Source organism: Phascolarctos cinereus, unplaced genomic scaffold, assembly GCF_003287225.1.
Source record: "Phascolarctos cinereus isolate Bilbo 61053 unplaced genomic scaffold, phaCin_HiC Scaffold_1;HRSCAF=81, whole genome shotgun sequence".
NCBI lineage: Eukaryota > Metazoa > Chordata > Mammalia > Diprotodontia > Phascolarctidae > Phascolarctos > Phascolarctos cinereus.
In genome coordinates, this window is record NW_027555514.1 from 275,535,510 (window position 1) to 275,555,230 (window position 19,721).

The 19,721-nt window shown below is 44.5% G+C and overlaps 1 protein-coding gene across 3 annotated transcripts in view; it reads left to right on the top strand.

Moving 5' to 3' along the window:
• RFX4 (regulatory factor X4) overlaps positions 1–19,721 on the top strand; it is a 131,494-nt gene that overhangs the window by 59,346 nt on the left and 52,427 nt on the right. For all 3 annotated transcript variants that reach the window (XM_020982427.2, XM_020982428.2, XM_020982429.2), the window contains exons 4-5: positions 3,674–3,797; positions 19,371–19,432. In XM_020982427.2, the coding sequence (XP_020838086.1) occupies positions 3,674–3,797; positions 19,371–19,432 (186 nt within the window). The remainder of the gene's footprint in view (positions 1–3,673; positions 3,798–19,370; positions 19,433–19,721) is intronic.

Consider the following 19,721-nt stretch of genomic DNA (forward strand, 5'->3'; position numbering starts at 1 on the left):
GGGTTTAAAAATGCGCCCTGTGGAGAATGGTTAGCTAGCAGACCAGCAGCCTCATTATCTTTCCATAATAGGATGAGGCCAAATTCAAATATGATAAAGTTGTTAAACAGAAGATAAGAAAATGGACTGAGTGGGGGGATTTTTCTTTTTTGATCATTAAGAAGTTGAGGTCCTAACGTGGCTTTGTTCACTATGTCAGGCTAATGATCCCCTCTGAAAGAGAAGAGAAAAGGGGGAAATTTCGTCAGATATGAAGAGAAATAATTAACAGCTTTTCATTCTGCCAGGGGAGCTGACGTCCCAATTAGTGACAAGAGGACATAAGCAGATTCTCTGGGCTTTGAAAAGAGGTTTTGTTGAAGGCCTATGAATTTGGGGGAAAGATGCCGCAGTAATATTCCTGTGGAAACTCACAAAGGAGAGATGTTTCCCTTACGAATCAATTGCATTCATTTGTCCATAGAGCTTATTAAAATAGTCATAAACTGCCCAAATGACTCCAATGGAAGCCGGGTCTGTCGGAGGGACAAAACATACATAGAAATTTAGTTATTGGGGAGGAATCAGGCTTTCACAGGTAACTGCTTAATTAGCTCAGAGTCTGCAAACCAGTTGCCCAGATCTGATAACAATAGTTTGCTGCTCCTGGCAGGAATATTGAAAATAATGTAATTTAACCTTTCCTTGTGAGTCCTGGGGGCTTGTTTCACAGCCAGATGCCAGGATCAGGGTCGACAAATAGGTGTGGTCATTTAAAATTCTTTGAGAAGAGGTTGACAGAAAAATATTTCATGAGATCAGTGGTTTCTCTCTCTGTTTTAACTAGACCACAGAGAGATGCTAGACTCCATTTTTGTCTCATATCCCCAACACCAATGTAGCACAGTATCTATGGAGCACATAGTAGGTGCTTAATACTTCCTTGGGGATTGATTCTTTCTTTAGCTGTCCAACTCCTAGAGTTGTTCTGACCCTCGTCCTGACATTTTGCCTTGGAAGGGAGGATACTCATTTCTTTTATCTGTTTTTCTATCTGTATCATTTTCTTTTATCAATTAAGTATCTATGCCTGTGCTTGATATTAGAATGTAAGCTCCCTGAAGTCAAGGACTGTTTCATTTGCACATCCTAGTAGACAGACCACTTACTCCTCTTTGCTGCTTCTGCTTGTCCTTTGTTCTCAAAGAGGACCATGACATCAGGGAGGTGATGCCATGGCATTCAGGTGAATTGGATTTAAGTGAGGGAGGGCTATGCAAAGTCACCAGTCATACTTTCTCCTCTGGAGCCATCTGGGTCCAGTGGCCAGATGAGTAACTCATTGAAAGGCTTTAATTTGATGGAGTCAGCTTTCTCTTCTGTAAGTGAAGAAGTTCTAGATCAGGGGTGGGGAACCTGCAGCCTTGAGGCCACATGTGGCCCTCTAGGTCTTCGAGTGCGGCCCTTTGACTGGATCCAAATGTCACAGAACAAAACCCCTTAATAAAAGGATTTGTTCTGTAGAATTTGGCTGCACCCAAGGACCTAGAAAGCCACCTGTGGCCTCGCCTATCCCTAGACTAGATGATATCTGAGATCTCTTCCTGCTCTAAAATCTATGCTCCCCTTGCTGGGCACTTAAATACTTACTGAACTGAATTTCATTAGCTGACTTACAAGATTAGAGAGACTGTGTAAGGCCATGGAAAGAAAGACCTGGGATGAGAAAACTCGGTTCATAGCCTAGCTCCAAAAACCTACTAGCTGTATGACTCTCGATAAGTCACTTAACCCCTCCCCACCTTAATTGCCTCCTGTTGGGAGTAAGCACAATAATACTTGCATTGCCTCCCTCCTTTGTAGATTCACTTTGGGGAAAATCTTAGTAACCCTTAAAGAGCTGTAGGAATGAAGTGTTTATGGGATTGTAAACTCCTTGTGAAAATATAGGGACTGCATGCTGCTTGGCTTTGTATCTTCCATAGTGCCCAGCACCATGCTTTGACGTAGCAGATGCCCAATAAATGTCAGCTAACTTCCACAGTTATATAAATAAATGAATATTTTAAATTGTGTGTGCATATGGATTTTGTAACCCAAATGCATAGAAGGGAATGATCTGAATCAATAAGTAAATGAAGGATAAAATCCTGTCCCTAAAAAAATTCAGCCCCCAAATTGTAATTCAAATGTATTGGACAGGCATATGTGAAACCAAGTGGGACAGTTGGGTTGAGAAGTCAATTGAAATTTAATTCCAATTCAAGCATCAGTTAAGTTCCTATTCTGTGTAAAGTGCTGTGATACCAAGACAAAATTATTATAACACTATTGTAAAGGCTTCTTAATTGCTTACTCAATCAACAACCCTCAATTCGTCCTTCAATCCAACAAATGTTTATTAGGCACCTACTATGTGCTGGGCACTCTGCTGTGCACTGGGTATACAAAGACAAGACCCACACAGTCCCTGCCTCCAAGGAGCTTACATTCTACTCAAGATGTAAATTCATTCATTAATTCAACAAACATCAATTATTCACCAGGCACTGATTGTTGCAGATGCTGAGGATATAAAGACAAAACCAAAGCAAGGCACTTCTCTGCCCCCAAGGGGTTTACATTCTACTGGGGAAAATATAAGATGTAAAGTGATAAGCAAATACAAGCTCATTTGAGGAAGAGGAGTGAGTACTAACAACTGTGGGGAGACAAAAGAGTCTCCTTAAAGGATAGAACACATGAATTGAGTCTCGAAGGAAAATGGGATATTTTTTAAGGTGAGAAGGAAGTGCGTTCTAGGCTAAGTAGACAGTTTGTGCAAAGAGATGGGGCATGCGTGGCCTTTCAAGTGAAAAGGGACAGTAAGTAGGCTAGTGTGGTCAGCAGTGCTCAAGAAAGTCCAGAAAGGCCAGATGGGGCAGGATAAAATGCCAAAGCCGAGAACTTTGTCTTTTATCACAGAGGTAACAGGGAGCCACATAAGGTCCTTGAGGAACTGGGAGAGGTGGCAGAGTGACTTTGTCAGATTGGTGCTTTTTAAAACTTTTATCCAATTGTCCAAAATAAATATTTGAAACATCACTGTCACCTTTGATTCTACCTCATCTTTATCCCTTATATCAAATGTTGCCCTCATTGCTTCATAATATCTTTCAGATTTCCCTCTCTTCTCTTTTTCTGATACTACCATGCTAATGCAAGCACTGCCTGCCTAGAGCATTATAGCTAGTTTACAAGTCCCTGCCACTCCCAAGGCACATTGCATACCTCTTCCAGGGCCATCACACTTTCTCGTCAGTTATTCCCCTGTTCAACAGCCCACAGTGATCAAAAGGAAACAGAAGGGGTAGGGCTGGAAGACCTTGGAGGTCCCTGTTGCCAACATCTGTGGTATTTCAATGGATTCCCCTCCACACCGTCTCGTCTGGTCCAGTTCTTGTTTATCTTTCTATAGGTCATTTAGAGCTGGAAAGGACCTTTGAGGCCATCTAGTTTAACCCCCTCATTTTGCCCCATAGGGAAAATGACCTGCCCAAGGCCACAAAGTAGTGGATATCAGAGATGGGATTTAAACCTAGATCATCTGACTCTAGAGCCAGAACTCTTTCCTCTGTTCTAGATTGATGGATTGTCAATAAATAGTAACCAATCTATTGATACTTAATGGGCTGGTTTGGCATTGTCTCTCCAGGCTGGAGGAGAATTATGAGATTGCAGAAGGTGTCTGCATTCCACGGAGTGCTCTTTATATGCACTACTTAGATTTCTGTGAGAAAAATGACACCCAACCTGTTAACGCTGCCAGCTTCGGGAAGGTAAGTCCAAAAACCCAACAACATCTGCTCTGTGTGTGTGTGTATGTGTGTGGGTGTGTGTGTGTGTGTGTGTGTGTGTGTGTGTGTGTGTATTTCACTCTATGGGAAGCTAATGGTGGCTATTAAAGTTTGAAGTTAGGTCACTAATACATATATAAATGGAAACCTGGTTGATTTCATAGCTCAAAGTCTTTAGACATCAATACTCCAGTTTCCCAGTGGAACTCATCAATTTGGAAATTCCTCCCAACGATGCAGATCACCCCTCCACTCCTACCCATCCTAAGCAACTTGCCCACATCCTCTAATAAATTCACCACAGGGGTCTGTCCCATGTCCTGGATATCTTCCTCATGTCCTTTTAACATTGCATGATTATCAATGGCGCCCGCAGGCTGTCTTGTGTGTTGTCCATTGCTTTATTGACTAGCCCATCGTTTTTTTTCTGGCTATGTCTTTCTCTAAGGGTATCTTTGATATCATTCTATCTTCCTGATTGCTTGTTTGCAATGTATCGAATCCTGACTGTCCCCACCCCACTCCTGTCCATTGCTGAGTGGGTGATCCTCAACCTATATTCTTCAGACACTTTAGTATTCCAAGACCTGCAGCCATTATATATAATATATAAATATTATATATTTAAAATATATATTGAACTCAGAGGGACCAGAGTTCAAATCCAGCCATCAGCAAAACTAGAAAAATTCCATCTCCCCCTTATCCCACCCCTGGAGTTAGGTTTCAGAGCTGATGCTTCTGGGTGCCATTCATGATGGGGCTAGAAGACTGATTGCTGGCCAGTCAACTCTTTAGGTCAATATTAATGAAGTCATTGTCATTTCTTTTAGAGAGAGAGGTTCTATTGAGCATTCTGGTAGACAATCTAAGGGAAATTATCATAATGTTCCTTTAAAGCAGGGACTCTTCACCTTTTTTTGTATACTATGTCCCTTTGGCAGTCAATCTAGGGAAGCCTATGGACCCCACCTCTGAATCATGTTTTTAAATATATAAAATACAGTACATAGGATTACAAAAGAAACCAATTTCATTGCTTTAAAACCTAATTTACTAATTTACTAGGTATTTCAGCACTTCAGGAATCTCTAATCCTTCCATATGGGTAGTAATCTATCTACCATTGTAGGTCACCGCCCCTCTATGGCTTAGGAGATGGTCTTTAAGAGTTGCCAGTATGGAAAAATCCAGTATCCTTGAGTGATGGGCCTCTTTAAACTTAGCTAGGCTGGTCCTAGGACACAGGGTCCATCCTTGGGCCCTTACCTAAAGCTCTTCTAGGTTGAGGGAAACTTCTGAAGCTTCAGCTCTTCAATCTCGTCTTTGATAATCCAAAGTTTCCCACTCCTACCCCCCATTCATGGTGAGGCACCCAAGCAGAACCTCAATGGAAGAAATATCTAGACAAGATATTGATAGAGAATTCTAAGCTGGAAGGGACCCTAGAGGCCATCAAGTTCAAACCTCTTATTTACCGATGAGGAAACTGAGCCCCAGAGATAAGAAAGGACTTGCCCAAGGCAACATAGAGAATAAGTAGCAAAGCTGGATTTGAACCCAGGTCCTCTGATGTTATTGTTGTTCAGTCCTTTCAGTCGTGTCTGACTCCTCATGGCCCCATTTGCAGTTTTCTTGGCAAAGATACTGGAGTGGTTGGTCATTTCCTTCTCAACACTTGTTAATTAGCCCTGATTAATTGACAGTTCTCAATATTTTCCTATTAATTGGAGGAAGCATCAATTAGTGCCACAAGCCACAGGATCATTGGATTTTGAGTTGGAAAGGCCCTTGGAAATTATCTAGTCCTACCTACTACTAGAAAAAAGCTCAGGCTTAGTGACCAAGATTAAAGAGATCAAGAAGTAGGGGGCTGGGATTAAAACCAAGGTCTCCTGCCTCCTCAGAGTTCAGTGTGTTTTCTGGTCTTTGTCCAAACATCTCGACCTGTATGTAGATGCGTGTCAGATGTATTGAAGAAGGAGGAGGCTGGAGGCAGGGAGACCGATCAGGAGGCTATTACAGTGGTCTGGATCAGAGGTGTCAAACACGGGGCCGTGGGCCCCATTACAGGGCGCATCTGAGTGCCTCCACCAGATTAAAATGTAACTGGGAAATATTTAGCAAAATAAAGACCAATAGGACATAGATAATGTTCATAGGGAGATTTCTAAGTCAGTCCCCACAGGGATCCTATCTATGGTTTAATGTCCCTATTTCTATGTGAGTTTGACTTCCCTGGTGTAGGGTATCTTGGTGGGGGTGGGGAGGATCCAGATACGTGATGTCATGGATATAGGGAATTGTCTTGGTAAGGAGACTCCCTCTATACCAATGCAGATTAGCATTATTTGGGGCCCTGAATGCATGGACAAATTAATGAAAGAATGAAAAACATGTATTCAGCACTTAATATATGCCCAACACTGTGCTAAGTGTTAGAGACATAAATTTAAAAAGCATTCAATCAATCAACAAACATTTATTAAATACCAGCTGTATGCTAGGCGCTATGCTAAGTACTGGTAATATAAAAACAGTCCATGCCTTCAAGGAGCTGACATTCTTCTACTGGTCCTAGCATTTAGTAAGTGTTTAATAAATGTTTTTTTTTACTGGTTGACTGACTTTCTAATGGGGAAGCAGTAGCCAAGGAGGGGTACTTTGGTTGAAAGGCAAGCAGAATGAGAAGTAGGGATTTGGGGGAGTAGATTCATATGTCCCATCCAGGAACAATGGCAGAGCTGATTAGATCATTTGATCCCCAAGGGGCTAAGGATTTCAGAGACAAGCAGTCAATATGTGTTGGAGGCAAGACTTGAATCCATGGTCTTCCCAACTTCAAGGTCAACACTCCATCCACTCCTAGCACTGCCTCATTTGCAACAGCTAGGTGGAGAATGCCAAGCCAGAGGGCCTGAGACTGGTTCCAGTCTTCTTTCCAGTGGCTCCTAGCTGCCTTCAACAAATACAGAGCTCTAGGTGGAAGTCTTTGCCAATACTCAGGGATGCCCTGGAAATCGGGCTGGCTTTCCAAGAGCAGAATACAGAAGGTGCTGACAGAAAGTTTCCAAATGGAGCCTGTTGAATCAAACTCCCAGGCCCATTTACCCTTCTTGGGGGTGTCTCATTCTATGCAGCTGTCATCTCTTTCAGAGAAAGGGCTTAGTTGTTCTGGGAAACCTTCTGGAATAATGGTAGACAGACCCCCTTTGAGCAGATCTCTGTGGCTTTATGATTCATCTCTGAACTTTTAACTGTGGGGCGCCATTTTTTTCTTAAGTTTTAGGGAAAAGAATTGGACTGGTGATAGTTTTTTTACAGCAAACTTGAGAAGTCATTGATAGGGAGAAATGAGTAGCCATGAAGCTCTGGCTTTTGGGAGTTAATAAGAGTATTAATATAGATTAATAATAAGAAAAATATTGATAATAATAGCTCACATTATCATAGCACAAAAATATTATATCCATTATGTAAATTTCCTATTTCTTTTGAGGGTATCTCTGTCCTTCCCAACCTGGAAACCATCCTTGACTCTAAGTAATAGTTAGCATTTATGTGTTTAGCGCTTTATATATATTATCTCATTTGTTCCTCATAACATCTCTAAGTGGTAGGAGCTGTTATTATCCTCTTTTTACATATGAGGCAAATAGAAATTAAGTGACTTGCCCAGGGTCACACAGCTAGTAAATGTCTGTGGTTGAATTTGAATTCAAGTCTCCTGGGCTCCATTTTATTCTTAGCATCTGCTAGCTGCTACTTCTTATAAAACAACCAGTGGTTAGTCAGTATCTGAGGTAGAATTTGAATTCAGGTCTTCCTAACGCCAGGCTAGGCTCTATTCAGTCTGGCGCCACCCGGCTGCCGCCGCTGTAGGCAAATTGCAGAGAAATCTGAAACTTGGGACCCAGTTTCCAGTTTGCTAACGGACATCGGAATGGCTTGCTTCCACTTTTGAAGGATAGAGTGCTGGTAACTCGGCTACTGTTTCTAGGGCTGAGAATTCAGCTGTTATTTGTTCATTATGACAGAATTTGTGGTTTGGAGGCAGAGGCCTGAGTTCATCCTGCTCCGCTACATGTCATTTGTTGTTCTTTGGGTCTCTGAAAGAGCAGGGGGTAGGAGTAGTGGCCTCAGAGGTCCCTTCCAGCTCCCAACCGATGATGGAGGCTCAAGTCCTAGGAAATGTTCTCAACTCCCCGGGCTGGCAAGCTCTTCTTACGAAGGCGTACTCTTTTTTTACTTAATTGCTCACAGCTTCAGTTTTTTCATCTGTAAAGTGGGGAGAGTCATGGCGCCTGTATCCCAGGGTTGTTGTATCAAAGGAGATAATGCTTGGACAATGTGTTTGCAAACCTTCAATTGCTGTCTAAATGCTGGCCACTGTTTTGTCTTATTTTTCCTTGTGATTATTTGATCCTGGCTTGATCAGGCAAGAGAGTAGAGACCTGGTTTAAACTCTTTACTTCGACCGGAAAAGTAACCCTACAGCCTGGGCTCAGCCTGCCAACGGTGGACCTGTGACATCCTCAGGATCCTTGGTCTGGATCAGGAAGGCACCAGTGAGCCCAACCCTGTCCTTTTACAGATGAGGAAACCAAGGCACAGAGAGGTTTAGTAACTTTCACAGGCCCTCACAGCTAGTATGTTTCTGGCACAGGATTTGAACTCATGTCTTCCCAACCCCAAGTCCAGGTTTTAAAGGGCTTTAACTGCCCCAAAGAGGCATTTGCATTTGATCCTTGAGGCTGGAGGAAGCCGCTGGACTTGCTTGAGCTGGACAGTAACACGGCGAGATCCATGCTTTAGGGATCTGGGTTTGCACGAGCTCAGAACTGCCCAGCCTGACGTTTTTAGCATCATATGAAAGCGCTTTATTCCTATTTGAAAGAAAAGATTAGTGTTTAACTTTCAGACCTTGACAGGAATTAATCCTAAAAGGCATTTTTTTCCCTCCTCTGTGATACTGGAACCTTCTGTATGATCAGATGATTCAGATGAATCCTGTCACTTCAGTAAAGATTCCAATGGATGATCTTACATTTCTGGCTCTGTTTTGGGACAACCCCAGAAACGGCCTTCGTGGCAAAGTCAAATAGAGGCGGTTTGTTATTGAGACTATGCCTGAATGAAACTCCCAGGGCACACCAACTAGACCCTGGGAGCATTGCAGCAATCTCAAATGAAAGGCAGCAGGGCATCATGAGAGGAGAGAGAAGAGATGTGGGTTCAAATCCCATCTCTGATATTATGAATGAGGGGGGGGAAAACCATGAATAAAAGCATGAAAAATCAGCCATTAAGCACTTACTCTAAGCTAAATGCTGGGGATACAAGCATGAAATCAGAGACAAGCCCCACCTCCAAAGATCCCCTCATAAAGAAGACATGGATATGGAAGTGGGGTGGCCAAGGCAGATGTTATTTATGGCAAGGGAGTGGCTGTACTCAAGTCATTTTTCCTTTCTCCTCCTCAGTTTCTTCATTTGTAAAATAGGAATCATCTGGTCTGACTCCTTCATTTTACAGATGGGGAAACTGAGGCCCAGGGAGAGGAGAAGGAATTCACCAGTGTTCACACAGCTGGTTAGTGGCAGGGCCAGGACTACAAGCCAGCTCCTTTCCTAACAGATGGTTTTAAGATTGAGAGAAGGCTGTCTCTCATCTCCAGAGATCCCAGAAGAGCTGCCAAAGGGAAGGAAGGCTCTGAACATGGCACCTCCCTCCCCACTGCCTCGCATTCAGCAAACTCCAGGGCTCCCTATGGCCTCCAGGATCAAGTCTAAAATCCTTTGTGGAAGCCCTTCACAACCTGGCCCTTTCCTACCTTTCCCGTCTTCTTTCATAAGATTCCCCTGCACGCACCCAATGTTCTAGCCATATGAGGACCCTCCGTCTCCCACCTCTTTGGCTTTGCATTGGCCCTACCCCGTGCCTGGAATGTCATCCTTTCTCATTTCCACCTCTCAGAATCGCTGACTTCCTTCAGCTCAAGCTCCATCTTCTACAGGAGGTCTTTCCCAGGCCCCAGGTGCCAATAGCTGCCCCTCTAAGGCTACCCTCCATCTCCTCTGCTCGTCTCTTGTATCTACCTAGTTATGTCCAGGTAGTTTCCCCTGACATGATCCCTGGTTTTAAACATTTAAAAGTAGTCTTGTTGAACAGGCTTCGAACGACGGTCAGACTATCATCTCTGATAATTGTGTGATCTTGGGCAAGTCACTTCACCCTACTTGCCTCCGTTTCCTCATTTGTAACAGGAGGTGTTTGCGTGAGGTCCTGGCCAGCTCTAAGTTCCTGATCCTGGGATCCTTGGGAATTAGACTTATTCCTCTGAACTCAAGACAAGGAGCCGGTTCCAATGGACGGAAGTTAAAGGGAATAAAAGGGCCCCTCCCCAAATACCAGAGCTGCCTAATGAAGGAATAGGCTGCTTCGCTAGGTAGTGAGCTCCCTGTGACTAGAGGTATTCAAGCACTTATCATGGTGCATATTGTCTCTCTCCATTTCCAAATGACCCAGCTGACCATTTATCCAAGAGGTTAGAGAGGGGGATGATTCGTGAGGGGGGGGAAGTGAGGAGGAGAGGGAAGAACTAGATAATTGGGCAGGTTCCCTCATCACTTTGGGATCCTCTGATTTTGTGAATTCTCATGCCTCTGGTTTGATTTCCTCAGCCTCTACTGAATGAATATTGGCTGGCTTGGTTTCCTAGGAGTCTGTCCCAGCCTTCGCAGTCTGCCTCAGAGGGTCTTGTGAAGAACTCCCCGGCCAGTTCAGAGGAGGCACTGTGCTAAGGAAGCGGTCCCTGCCCTCCAGGAGCTTACATTCTATTGGGGGGGAATAATATGTTTCTGGAAGGCAGAAAAAAAACCCAGCAGGGTCACTACTAAGAGCCCCACCCCCGCCCAGGGCCCCCCAATGCCCGGGCACACACGGGTGGGGGTGATCCTGAGGCATCTGCCCAGGACTTCCACTTGGGAACAGTTCTCATTGTGAAAAAGGTTTCCCCGACATCCTGTCCACATCCGCCTCTTTACAATTTCCACTCACTGTTCTTGATTCTGCCCACTGGGGTCACCCTGGCAAGTCTAATTACCATCTTCTACACTTTGTTGTTCAGTTGCGTCCAACTCTTCATCACCCCATTTAGAGTTTTCTTCGCAAAGATACTGGAGCGGTTTGCCATTTCCTTCTCCAGCTCATTTTACGGATGAGGAAACTGAGGCAAACAGGTGAAATGACTTGCCCAGAGTCACACAGCTAGTGGTTTGCCATGTCCTTCTCCAGCTCATTTTACTGAGGAGGAAACTGAGGCAAACAGGTTGGAGTGACTTGCCAAGGGTCACACAGCTAGGAAGTATCTGAAGCTAGATTTGAACTCAGGTCTTCCTGACGCCAGGCCTGGGGCTCTGTCCTCTGCAGCGCCACCTAGCTTCTTCCACACACAGTCCTTCAAATATCAATGACAACTGTTGTACCCCCAAAGTCTTCTCTTGTCCAGGCTGTGCTTTCTGACTCCCTTGTGCTGACGGACCCTTGCCCATCTCCAGGCTCTTCACCATGCTAGCTGCCCTCTTCCAGAGTTTCGCCTTCCCCAGACGCTCCAGATGGGGCCTGACCAGGGGGAAACTGGGGGGGGAGGGGCTATGACTTCCCTCCCCCTGGACATTCAGCCCCTCTTCACCCTCTGATGGAGTCCGCCCTCCTGGCTGCCACGCCCCACTGCGGACCGGCGTTGGATTGGTCATCCATTCCAGGTGAATGGCTCGCCCGGACCTCCCCTGCCTGGTCCTTGGGCAGCTGATTGCTGCAGCCTGAGATCAAGCCTGTCAGTGCGTCCCAGCCCACTTCCTCTTGTCCGTCTGGGTCCGGTGCTGCAGCCTGCCAGGATCTTTTCTGGAGTTCTGCCTCCGTCACGCAGGGGGTGCGCTATCTCTCCCTGCTTTCTGTCTGCAGACTTGATAAGCACGCCGTGCATGGCCCGAGATAAACTTGGCTCGGGGCCAGGTGGCACCAGACTTAATTGCTTTATTTCTCTTTCTGAAAGGCGAGGCTGGGGATGTTGCCAGAAGGAACATGATGAGTCTAGTATATGAGATTTGTTCAATGTTTGGACTCCAAAGTGTAAGCGCCTCGTCACCATCATTTGTCTTGTTATTGTTCTAATCATCTGTAAAAAGAGGGGAAAAAAAGCTGTTTTGTGATGTGTATTTTTGAAAAACTCTTCAAACCCCCACAGCATATGGTTTCTAAAGAGCCCAGTTCTAGGACATAATTATTCTTCCTTTCTTATTCCTACTTAGATTCATAAACACAGAGCCGGAAGGGATCTTGGAGGTTATCTAATCATTTTACACCTGGGGAAACTGAGGCTCGGAGAGATCATAAGATCACAGGTTCAGAGCTAGACAGGATCTCAGAGATCATTCAATCCAAGCCTCTCATTTTACCGATGAGGAAACTGAGGCTCGGAGAGATTAAGTTCTTTACCCAAAGTCACATAGGGAATAGGTGGCAGAGTCAGGATTCAAACCTAGATCTTTGGGGTACAAACTAACCCTTTTCCACTGCTGCCTTCCCCTCCATTCTTCAGCAACATGCTTCTGTTCCAATGGTGCAGGAACAGTCTCCACTAATGTGGCTCCAAGACCCTCTACCTCTTAGTCAAATCTCTTCACAAGGTACCATAGCAAAAAAAAAAAAAAAAGCCATCCTTCTGTGGCATTACCCATGGTGAGCACCCTGGCTGGTCCTTGGGCAGTATACCCACAGGCCATCTCTGGGCCAGTACCCAAAGCCTCTCCAGGATGGTGGGGTCTGGCCAGAGCTTATGCCAGCACTGCTTTGGAAAACCCAGGCCTGCCTTCATACCTGATGCCACCTGCGCGCGCGTGCACACACACACGCACACACATCCCAGAGGAAAATGCTAGTAGAGATGCTTTTCATGCATCTTTGAAACACTTTATTTTCCCTCTCTAAGAGATACTTAAAATGCAAAGGACACCTCCCAAGTGATGGGACAGGACTTTTAAACAAATAATTCAGAGCTTCATTTTCCAAATGGTCATGGTCCTTTCCAGGAGCATCCTGCTGGGAAGCTGGACACTTGGGCCAATAAGACTGACTTTGCTTGGACAAGTCAGCTTGGTGTAATGGGGAGGACTCCGGGTCTGGGATCAGAGGACCTAGCTTACTCTGGAGCTACAATGCCATGATCCCTCTGGGCCTGAGTTTCCTCATCTGTAAAGTGAAGAGTTTACACTAGATAGCCCCTGAAGGCCCTTCCAGCCACAGGTCCAAGATCCTTTTTAGGAAATATCTTCAAAGACAGAAATGCTTTCCTTTGACTCTCTTTGATGGTGGCAAAAATTTGCCCTAAATCATTGTTTTAAATGGCCAAAAGTCATGCAGAAGCAAATGAAGTGAATAATTTGGATGATTAAGCTGGGGATCCCATTGACTGGAGGAGGGGATTTGACTCCTCTGCTTGGCCCTGGAGAGCAGTCTTTGGAACAGCCTCTCCATTTCCCACCCTGCACTCTTGCAGACTTCTTTAGACTCCCCCATTGGGCTCCCAGTAACCCCATCACTGGGAAAATTCATTATCCTCCAAGAGCCAGTCAGCCTTGGGACTCAAACCGCCCCCCCCCAAAAGATCTCTTCCCTCAAGGAGCTTACAGTCTATAGGGAAACCTGTAGATACAGATATGTATCTACAAAGTATGGGCTCTCAGTGAGCATTTATTAAATTCCTACTGTGTGCCAGATATGACTCTGGATCCCTCAGATACAAAGACAGAAACAAAATGGCGCCTGTCCTCCCAGGGATACATTCTAAAGAGAATGGCTTTCTCCTGTGGTTTCTAAATGAGCTCCGAAGGCCGTTCTGGAAATGTGTTGAGGAACGAATAATGGTAGCATCACAGAATTAGTGTACAAACTTTCGGGGACAAAGCTCATGTGAATATATAAACTCTAATGTGATTGTTGGGGGAGAAAAATCACAAGGATCACTTTGCAAGCAGTCTCCTTCTGGCCTGAATCAAGGCAGGCTCCCAATACCAGTTTCCCTCGATTCAGAGAAGACAGCCAAGCCAGCTGAGTCTAGGATGGCCGAGCAGGAAGAACAGCCCCTCCTTTCCACCCCCCCTCCCTCCCCCAGCTCAGAAAAGCCTCAGCTCCCCCATCCTCATCGAGGCCCTATTTTTCCCACAGCCCTGCAGAGCCCCTAGACCTGTCACTAGAGGCTGAAAGGGAGAGGGGTGGGATTAACGCGTAATTAAAGGGAATTTGGAAGGCTGAGATGTTGGGGAATGTTAGATCAGTTGCTGGGACAGCATGTGGTGTTCTTTAGGCAGGCTTCATTGAGCCCACACAAAACAAGAAAGGGGGAGCTGCCTAGCTGTCTGTTCATTTATCAAACTGTGAGGCTGGACTCTCCCAGCCCCACAAAGGCGCTGAGCTGTTTGCTGAGTTGGGCCCTTGCTTCTGGAATGACACCACTGTGTTTGGGGGCCTGAAACCAAGCCGCCATGGGCTTCCCGAACCAGAGGAAAGCTCGTGAGCCGGGGAAGGGAGGGCAGAAATCACTGGTGGTTTGCAGGCCCGTGAGAAACACTTATTTATGACTAAATAGAAAATAAATTCCATTTTCCATCGCCCACCCCCACTTTTTTATTTTTGGTCATCACTTGAAGGAGGAGGTGCTAACTGGGACACAGCTCTCTCTTTTGCTCTGGGTGGAAAAGTCTTGACCTCCACTGGGACAGAATTTAATGCAGATGGCCTTTTTTCCTCTCTTCCCCCAACTGTAAACTTCCTGACTTTGAATTATTATTTAAAATTAGCTGTCTTCTGTAGTTTCTTTTATTCCCCCCATAAACCCCACAAGGTCATAAAGTCTAGAGCTGAAAGGGACCTCAGGATGATCTATTCCAATCCCCTTATTTTACGGATGACAAACTTGTGGCCCATATTGGGGCAGTGACTTAGCACAAATCACACAACGAGTGAATTCCAGGGGCAGGATTCGAACCCCAAACCTCTGACTACAAATCTAATACTCCGCATTTCTCATAAAGTCAAAGTGTGAGCATTCTGGAAAGGAGGGTGCCATAAATTGATCCCCTTCCAGCTCCAGGATATGATCTCAGTGCAAAATCTCTGTATCCTACTTACCCTTCATGGCCTCAGAGGCCATTGTTGGTGTTGATATTGCATGCAGATATATTGCATTATATTATCTATTTCCATATACAGTAACACTCCATTAATATGGACCCCACCCATTCAGCATTTGATCCCTTATTTTTATTTTATGATGATAGAATCATGGATCACAGGACCATAGATTTAGACATTAGCCAGCCCCTCATTTTACAGATGAGGAAACTGAAACAAACAGGGTTAAGTGACTTGCCCAAGGTCACACAGCTAGTAGATGTCTGAGGCTGGATTTGAATTCAGGTCTTCCTAATTCCAGGCGCAGCACTCTATTCACTTCACCATCTAGCTACCCTCAATGGTTAGCCATCAAGGGTATTCCTTGCTCTTGGCCCAGCTACTCTTCCAGTCCTGTATTTCCTGAGCAATAATTCATGACACTTCTTGCTGATAAGTAATTATTGGTGATATGTCACGCCCACTCACGCCCATTATGCACTCTTCAGTGTCCTTCAGTGACCCACATGTACATTGACATCTCTAGTGCCTGGCATGTGGTAGGCACTATGTAAATGCTCATTCCTTTCTCTTTCCCCTCCCTTTGAAGGAATGGGGTATATTCTCAAAATGTAAATAGAAAGAGCATTTATTAAACACTGACTAGGTATCAGGCATAGTGTTAAACTCTTGTGATACAAAGACAAGCAAGGAAGACCTCAGGGAATTTCCATTCTCGTGAAAAGAAGATGACATATAATATGGCAGGTGAAAGTTCACCAATCTGAGCCCAAGGTGGTCCCAGGGACAGAGTCCCAGGTCACGATGAGCAGGAGATGGCAATTCTTTGCCATGCATCCTATCTTTAATAGGATAAATAACCTAAGAGGCCCAGGAATTCCCTCCCTGATATACCTCTCTCCCCTCTTGTCAAGAATTTGGCTCTTCAATCCTCTATACCTTACTGGAGGGAGGGGATGATGGAACTCCCCCACCACTCTAGATATTGACCCTTAATAGAAGCTGTGGGTAACCCACCCTAAGGGTATCACAAACTTCCCCTCCCAAACTCTGCATCCAAACTGACTTTGCCTCTCAAAATGCTATTGCCCTAAATAATTTTCTTTAATTAAATATATATATGTTTAATATGATTTTATATATATATTATGTGTGTGTGTATATATATATATATACACATACATATACATATATACATATTTGGGGAGAGAGAGAGAGAGAGAGAGAGAGAGAGAGAGCGCGTGCTTACATCAGATTGCATGCCATCTTGGGGAGAGGAGGGAGGAGGAAACATTTAGAACTCAAAATCTCATGAAAGTGAACGTTGAAAACTAAAAATAAATAAAATAACTAAAAATAAATATATACATATTTAATTATTATCTTTGCTTTTTACTTCACCTTCATTTCCAAATATATCTTTCCCATTGACCCAAGCCAGAAAGCCATCCCTTATAACAGAGGAAAAAAAAGAAAGAAAAAAAGTAATTCAGCAAAATTGACCAACATAGCAACTGAGTATGACAGTGCAGTGTATGCGGTGTTCTGCACCCATGATTCCCCACCTCTGTAAGGAAGGTGTATAATAAATGAAGATTCCCAAGGAAGATTCCACTGTAGTTTAATTGGTTCACTTTGAGGGAGCATTGAGGTATTCAAGCCTGAGTTGATTTCCCCCAGTCTGAGCTGTTAGTCTGGTGATCTCATGACTCTTACTGATATTTTAAATACGTTGGAAGATGTAAAGGACCGTACAAATGCACGGGTATAAAAATGTGGGGGTGTCTGGGGCCAGCTTGAACTGGCTTCTGAGAGCTGATTGTTAAATGTTCAGTTCAAGCCTCAGAAACTGGGAAATGCTACAAATCAGTGTTTGATTTTTTGCTTCGTTGATCGTCTAGACCTAAGAAAGCGATGGGGGTAATGTTAATAATGAAGATTAAGCTTAAAGGTGTGCATTGTGCACATTTTTTCTCCTGGAGATCAGGTTTTAAAATATTTACCAGCCCATCCCTGAAAGCCGGGTATTGGTAGGATTGATTTTCGCCCTGATGAAGGCTGAGTACTGCAAATGCCACAAAATCCAAAGCTACAGTTTCTGGTGCCAATTTTAAAAAATCTTCTAATGGGTCAAAGGCGCCCTAGGATTCTCAGTCTGATCCTCTGCTAAATCTGGGCTCCCCTGAACCTTCTTCTCTGCCCCTCCTCCACAACCCCTGCGGCCATCTCAGCACCTTAACCGGGTGCCTGGCACTTGAAAGGAGTGAATTTCAATAGGCTGTTTTCCCTAGAGGAATATGGCCCGAGGGAAGGGATAATAATAACAGCTCGAACTTTCTCTAGCGTTTTAAGGTTTATGAAGCTCTTTCCTTATGACAGTTCTGTCAAGGAGGTCATGCAAATATTATTATCTCCATTTTTTAGATGAGGAAACCGAGGCTCAGAAAGGTCAGATGCAGCATGGGGGAGTGGAAGAAAGCTAGCAGTGAAGGCTGAGAATCTGGAATCAAATGTCTGGTCTTAATATTACTCAATATTCCTAATTACCAATTAATAGTACTTAATATTGCTAATTACTGGTATGGAATATTACTAGTTACAAAGTAACATTGCTAATTAATAGTACTTAATATTACAAATTACTAGTATGGAATATTACCAAGTACAAGCTAACATTACTGATAAATAGTACCTTATATTAATTAGTATTACTTAATATTAAGCAATATTACTAATTAAAAGTAGTTAATACCACTCATTACTAGTATGTAATGTTACTAATTACTAACACTACTGATTATAGTACTTTATGTTGATCAATGTTACTAATTAATAGTACTTAATATTACTAATTGCTACCCTTGTAGGTTTTGGGCAAGTCACTTAAAGTCTGCACTCCTCAGTTGACCTTATCCATAAAATGAGAGATTCGAACTAGAAGCTCTCCAAAGCCTGAGCCCTGTGTCAGCCCCATGACCCTCTGCTCTGCCCAAGGTCCCATGACCAGTAAGTGTCAGAGCCAGGATGGGGCCTTGAGGAGCAACCCAAGGAAAAGATAGTAGCAGAAATTCAGCTAGGGAAAGAGAAAAGAAGATAAGGAAGTGTGGGCAGGAGACACAGCCCTCCAGGGAAGTTGTCTGGAAGCCCAGGGGCACCTGACAGTTTCGGCTCCCAAGGGGCAGGACTGCAAGTAGCCCTGGGGGGAAGGAGGTGATGATGGCAGCTCCTCTGGTTCTTGGTCATTTTTTTCCTTCTTTCTTTAAATAATAACCTTTGGTACTTTTGTGCAACAAGTGGCCAGATCAGATCACCAGCACCAGAGGTGACTTTGATTGGCTGACTTCCTTTGGCAGGGATGCCCACTAAGAAAAGCCCCCCTCAGATGGGCTACCCGTGCACTGATGCTTGTTGACCAACTCATCCACGCTCAGTTGGCCTCCCTTTGTCTTTTCTGGTCCCTTTCTGCAGCTGCCCTTGGTGAAAATAGATATTAGGGTCTCAGAGAAGCAGCGTAGTCCCAGGCATAGTCCGCCAAGGTGCTATGTTCTTACCCGTGTCCCCCTCCTCTCTTTTCCCACCGCCACCTCCTGAGAGAAAGCCCTTATTACGACCTGTCTAGACTTTGGCTGGAGCCTTCCAACGGGTCTTCCCATGCCCAGGCTCTTCCCCTGAGGTCCATCCTTCGCGCTGCTGCCAGACTTGTCCCTCCTGCCACTCTCCTCTTTTTTTTTGGCCCATGCCTAATTGTAGGCAGCTGTCTGGGAGGACATTTCCTCTGCCCATTCACCTGTACTGGGATGTGGTTCTCAAAGTGTGATCCACAAGGTGAAAACTATTTTCCTAATAATCATAAGATGTTTTCATTTCTAGTAGGGTAAATGTCAATGGAGATAACCACGCAAACAAAAGCTCTTTGGGAAGGGGTCTACGTAGTTTTAAAAACTCTAAAAAGGGTCTTGAGGCCAAGAGCATCAAGAATGCAATATAAATGTGCATAATGTGTATATCTACACACATACATACACACATATGTGTAAGCACACACAGGTGTGTATATATGTGCGTCTGTATGTATACATACGTGTGTACTTATATAAATGAACATATATGGGTAAATATGTATGTACCTTGTACATATGCATATAATATACACGAGCACATGTGTGTCTATGTGTACACAACATATACAAAGTGATGTAGGTATCTGTAGATCTCTATACGCATATGGACAATATACACACGTATGCACTCATCCATAAGCACACAATATGTGTGTGTACACACATACACATACATGTACACGCGCATAAGCATGCTTTCCTCGTTTACTAATGGGTGACCAATTGATGTCTTGATTTTCAGATTATAAGACAGCAGTTCCCGCAGTTAACCACAAGAAGGCTTGGAACTAGAGGCCAGTCAAAGTGAGTAACCCCGAGTGCTTCCAGTGCAACACGATTGGCTCTAGTGGGAGTCTCCCGCTCCCGTGCTGGGCCCTGGAGTGAAGGCTGAGTCCCGGGTTTTGTTGGTAGGGAGAACACCCTGCTGGGGCTGGGAGGTGGGGGTGGGACTCTCTTTGCCAGTGCGTGCTGGCTTCTTCTCTGAGACAGAAATTCGCCCCAGAGTTGCCTGGAGTGAGACTGAGGTACTCAGCCGGGCTTGCCCAGGCAATGTATGGCAGAGGGAAGACTGGAGCTCAGGTCTCCCTGGCTC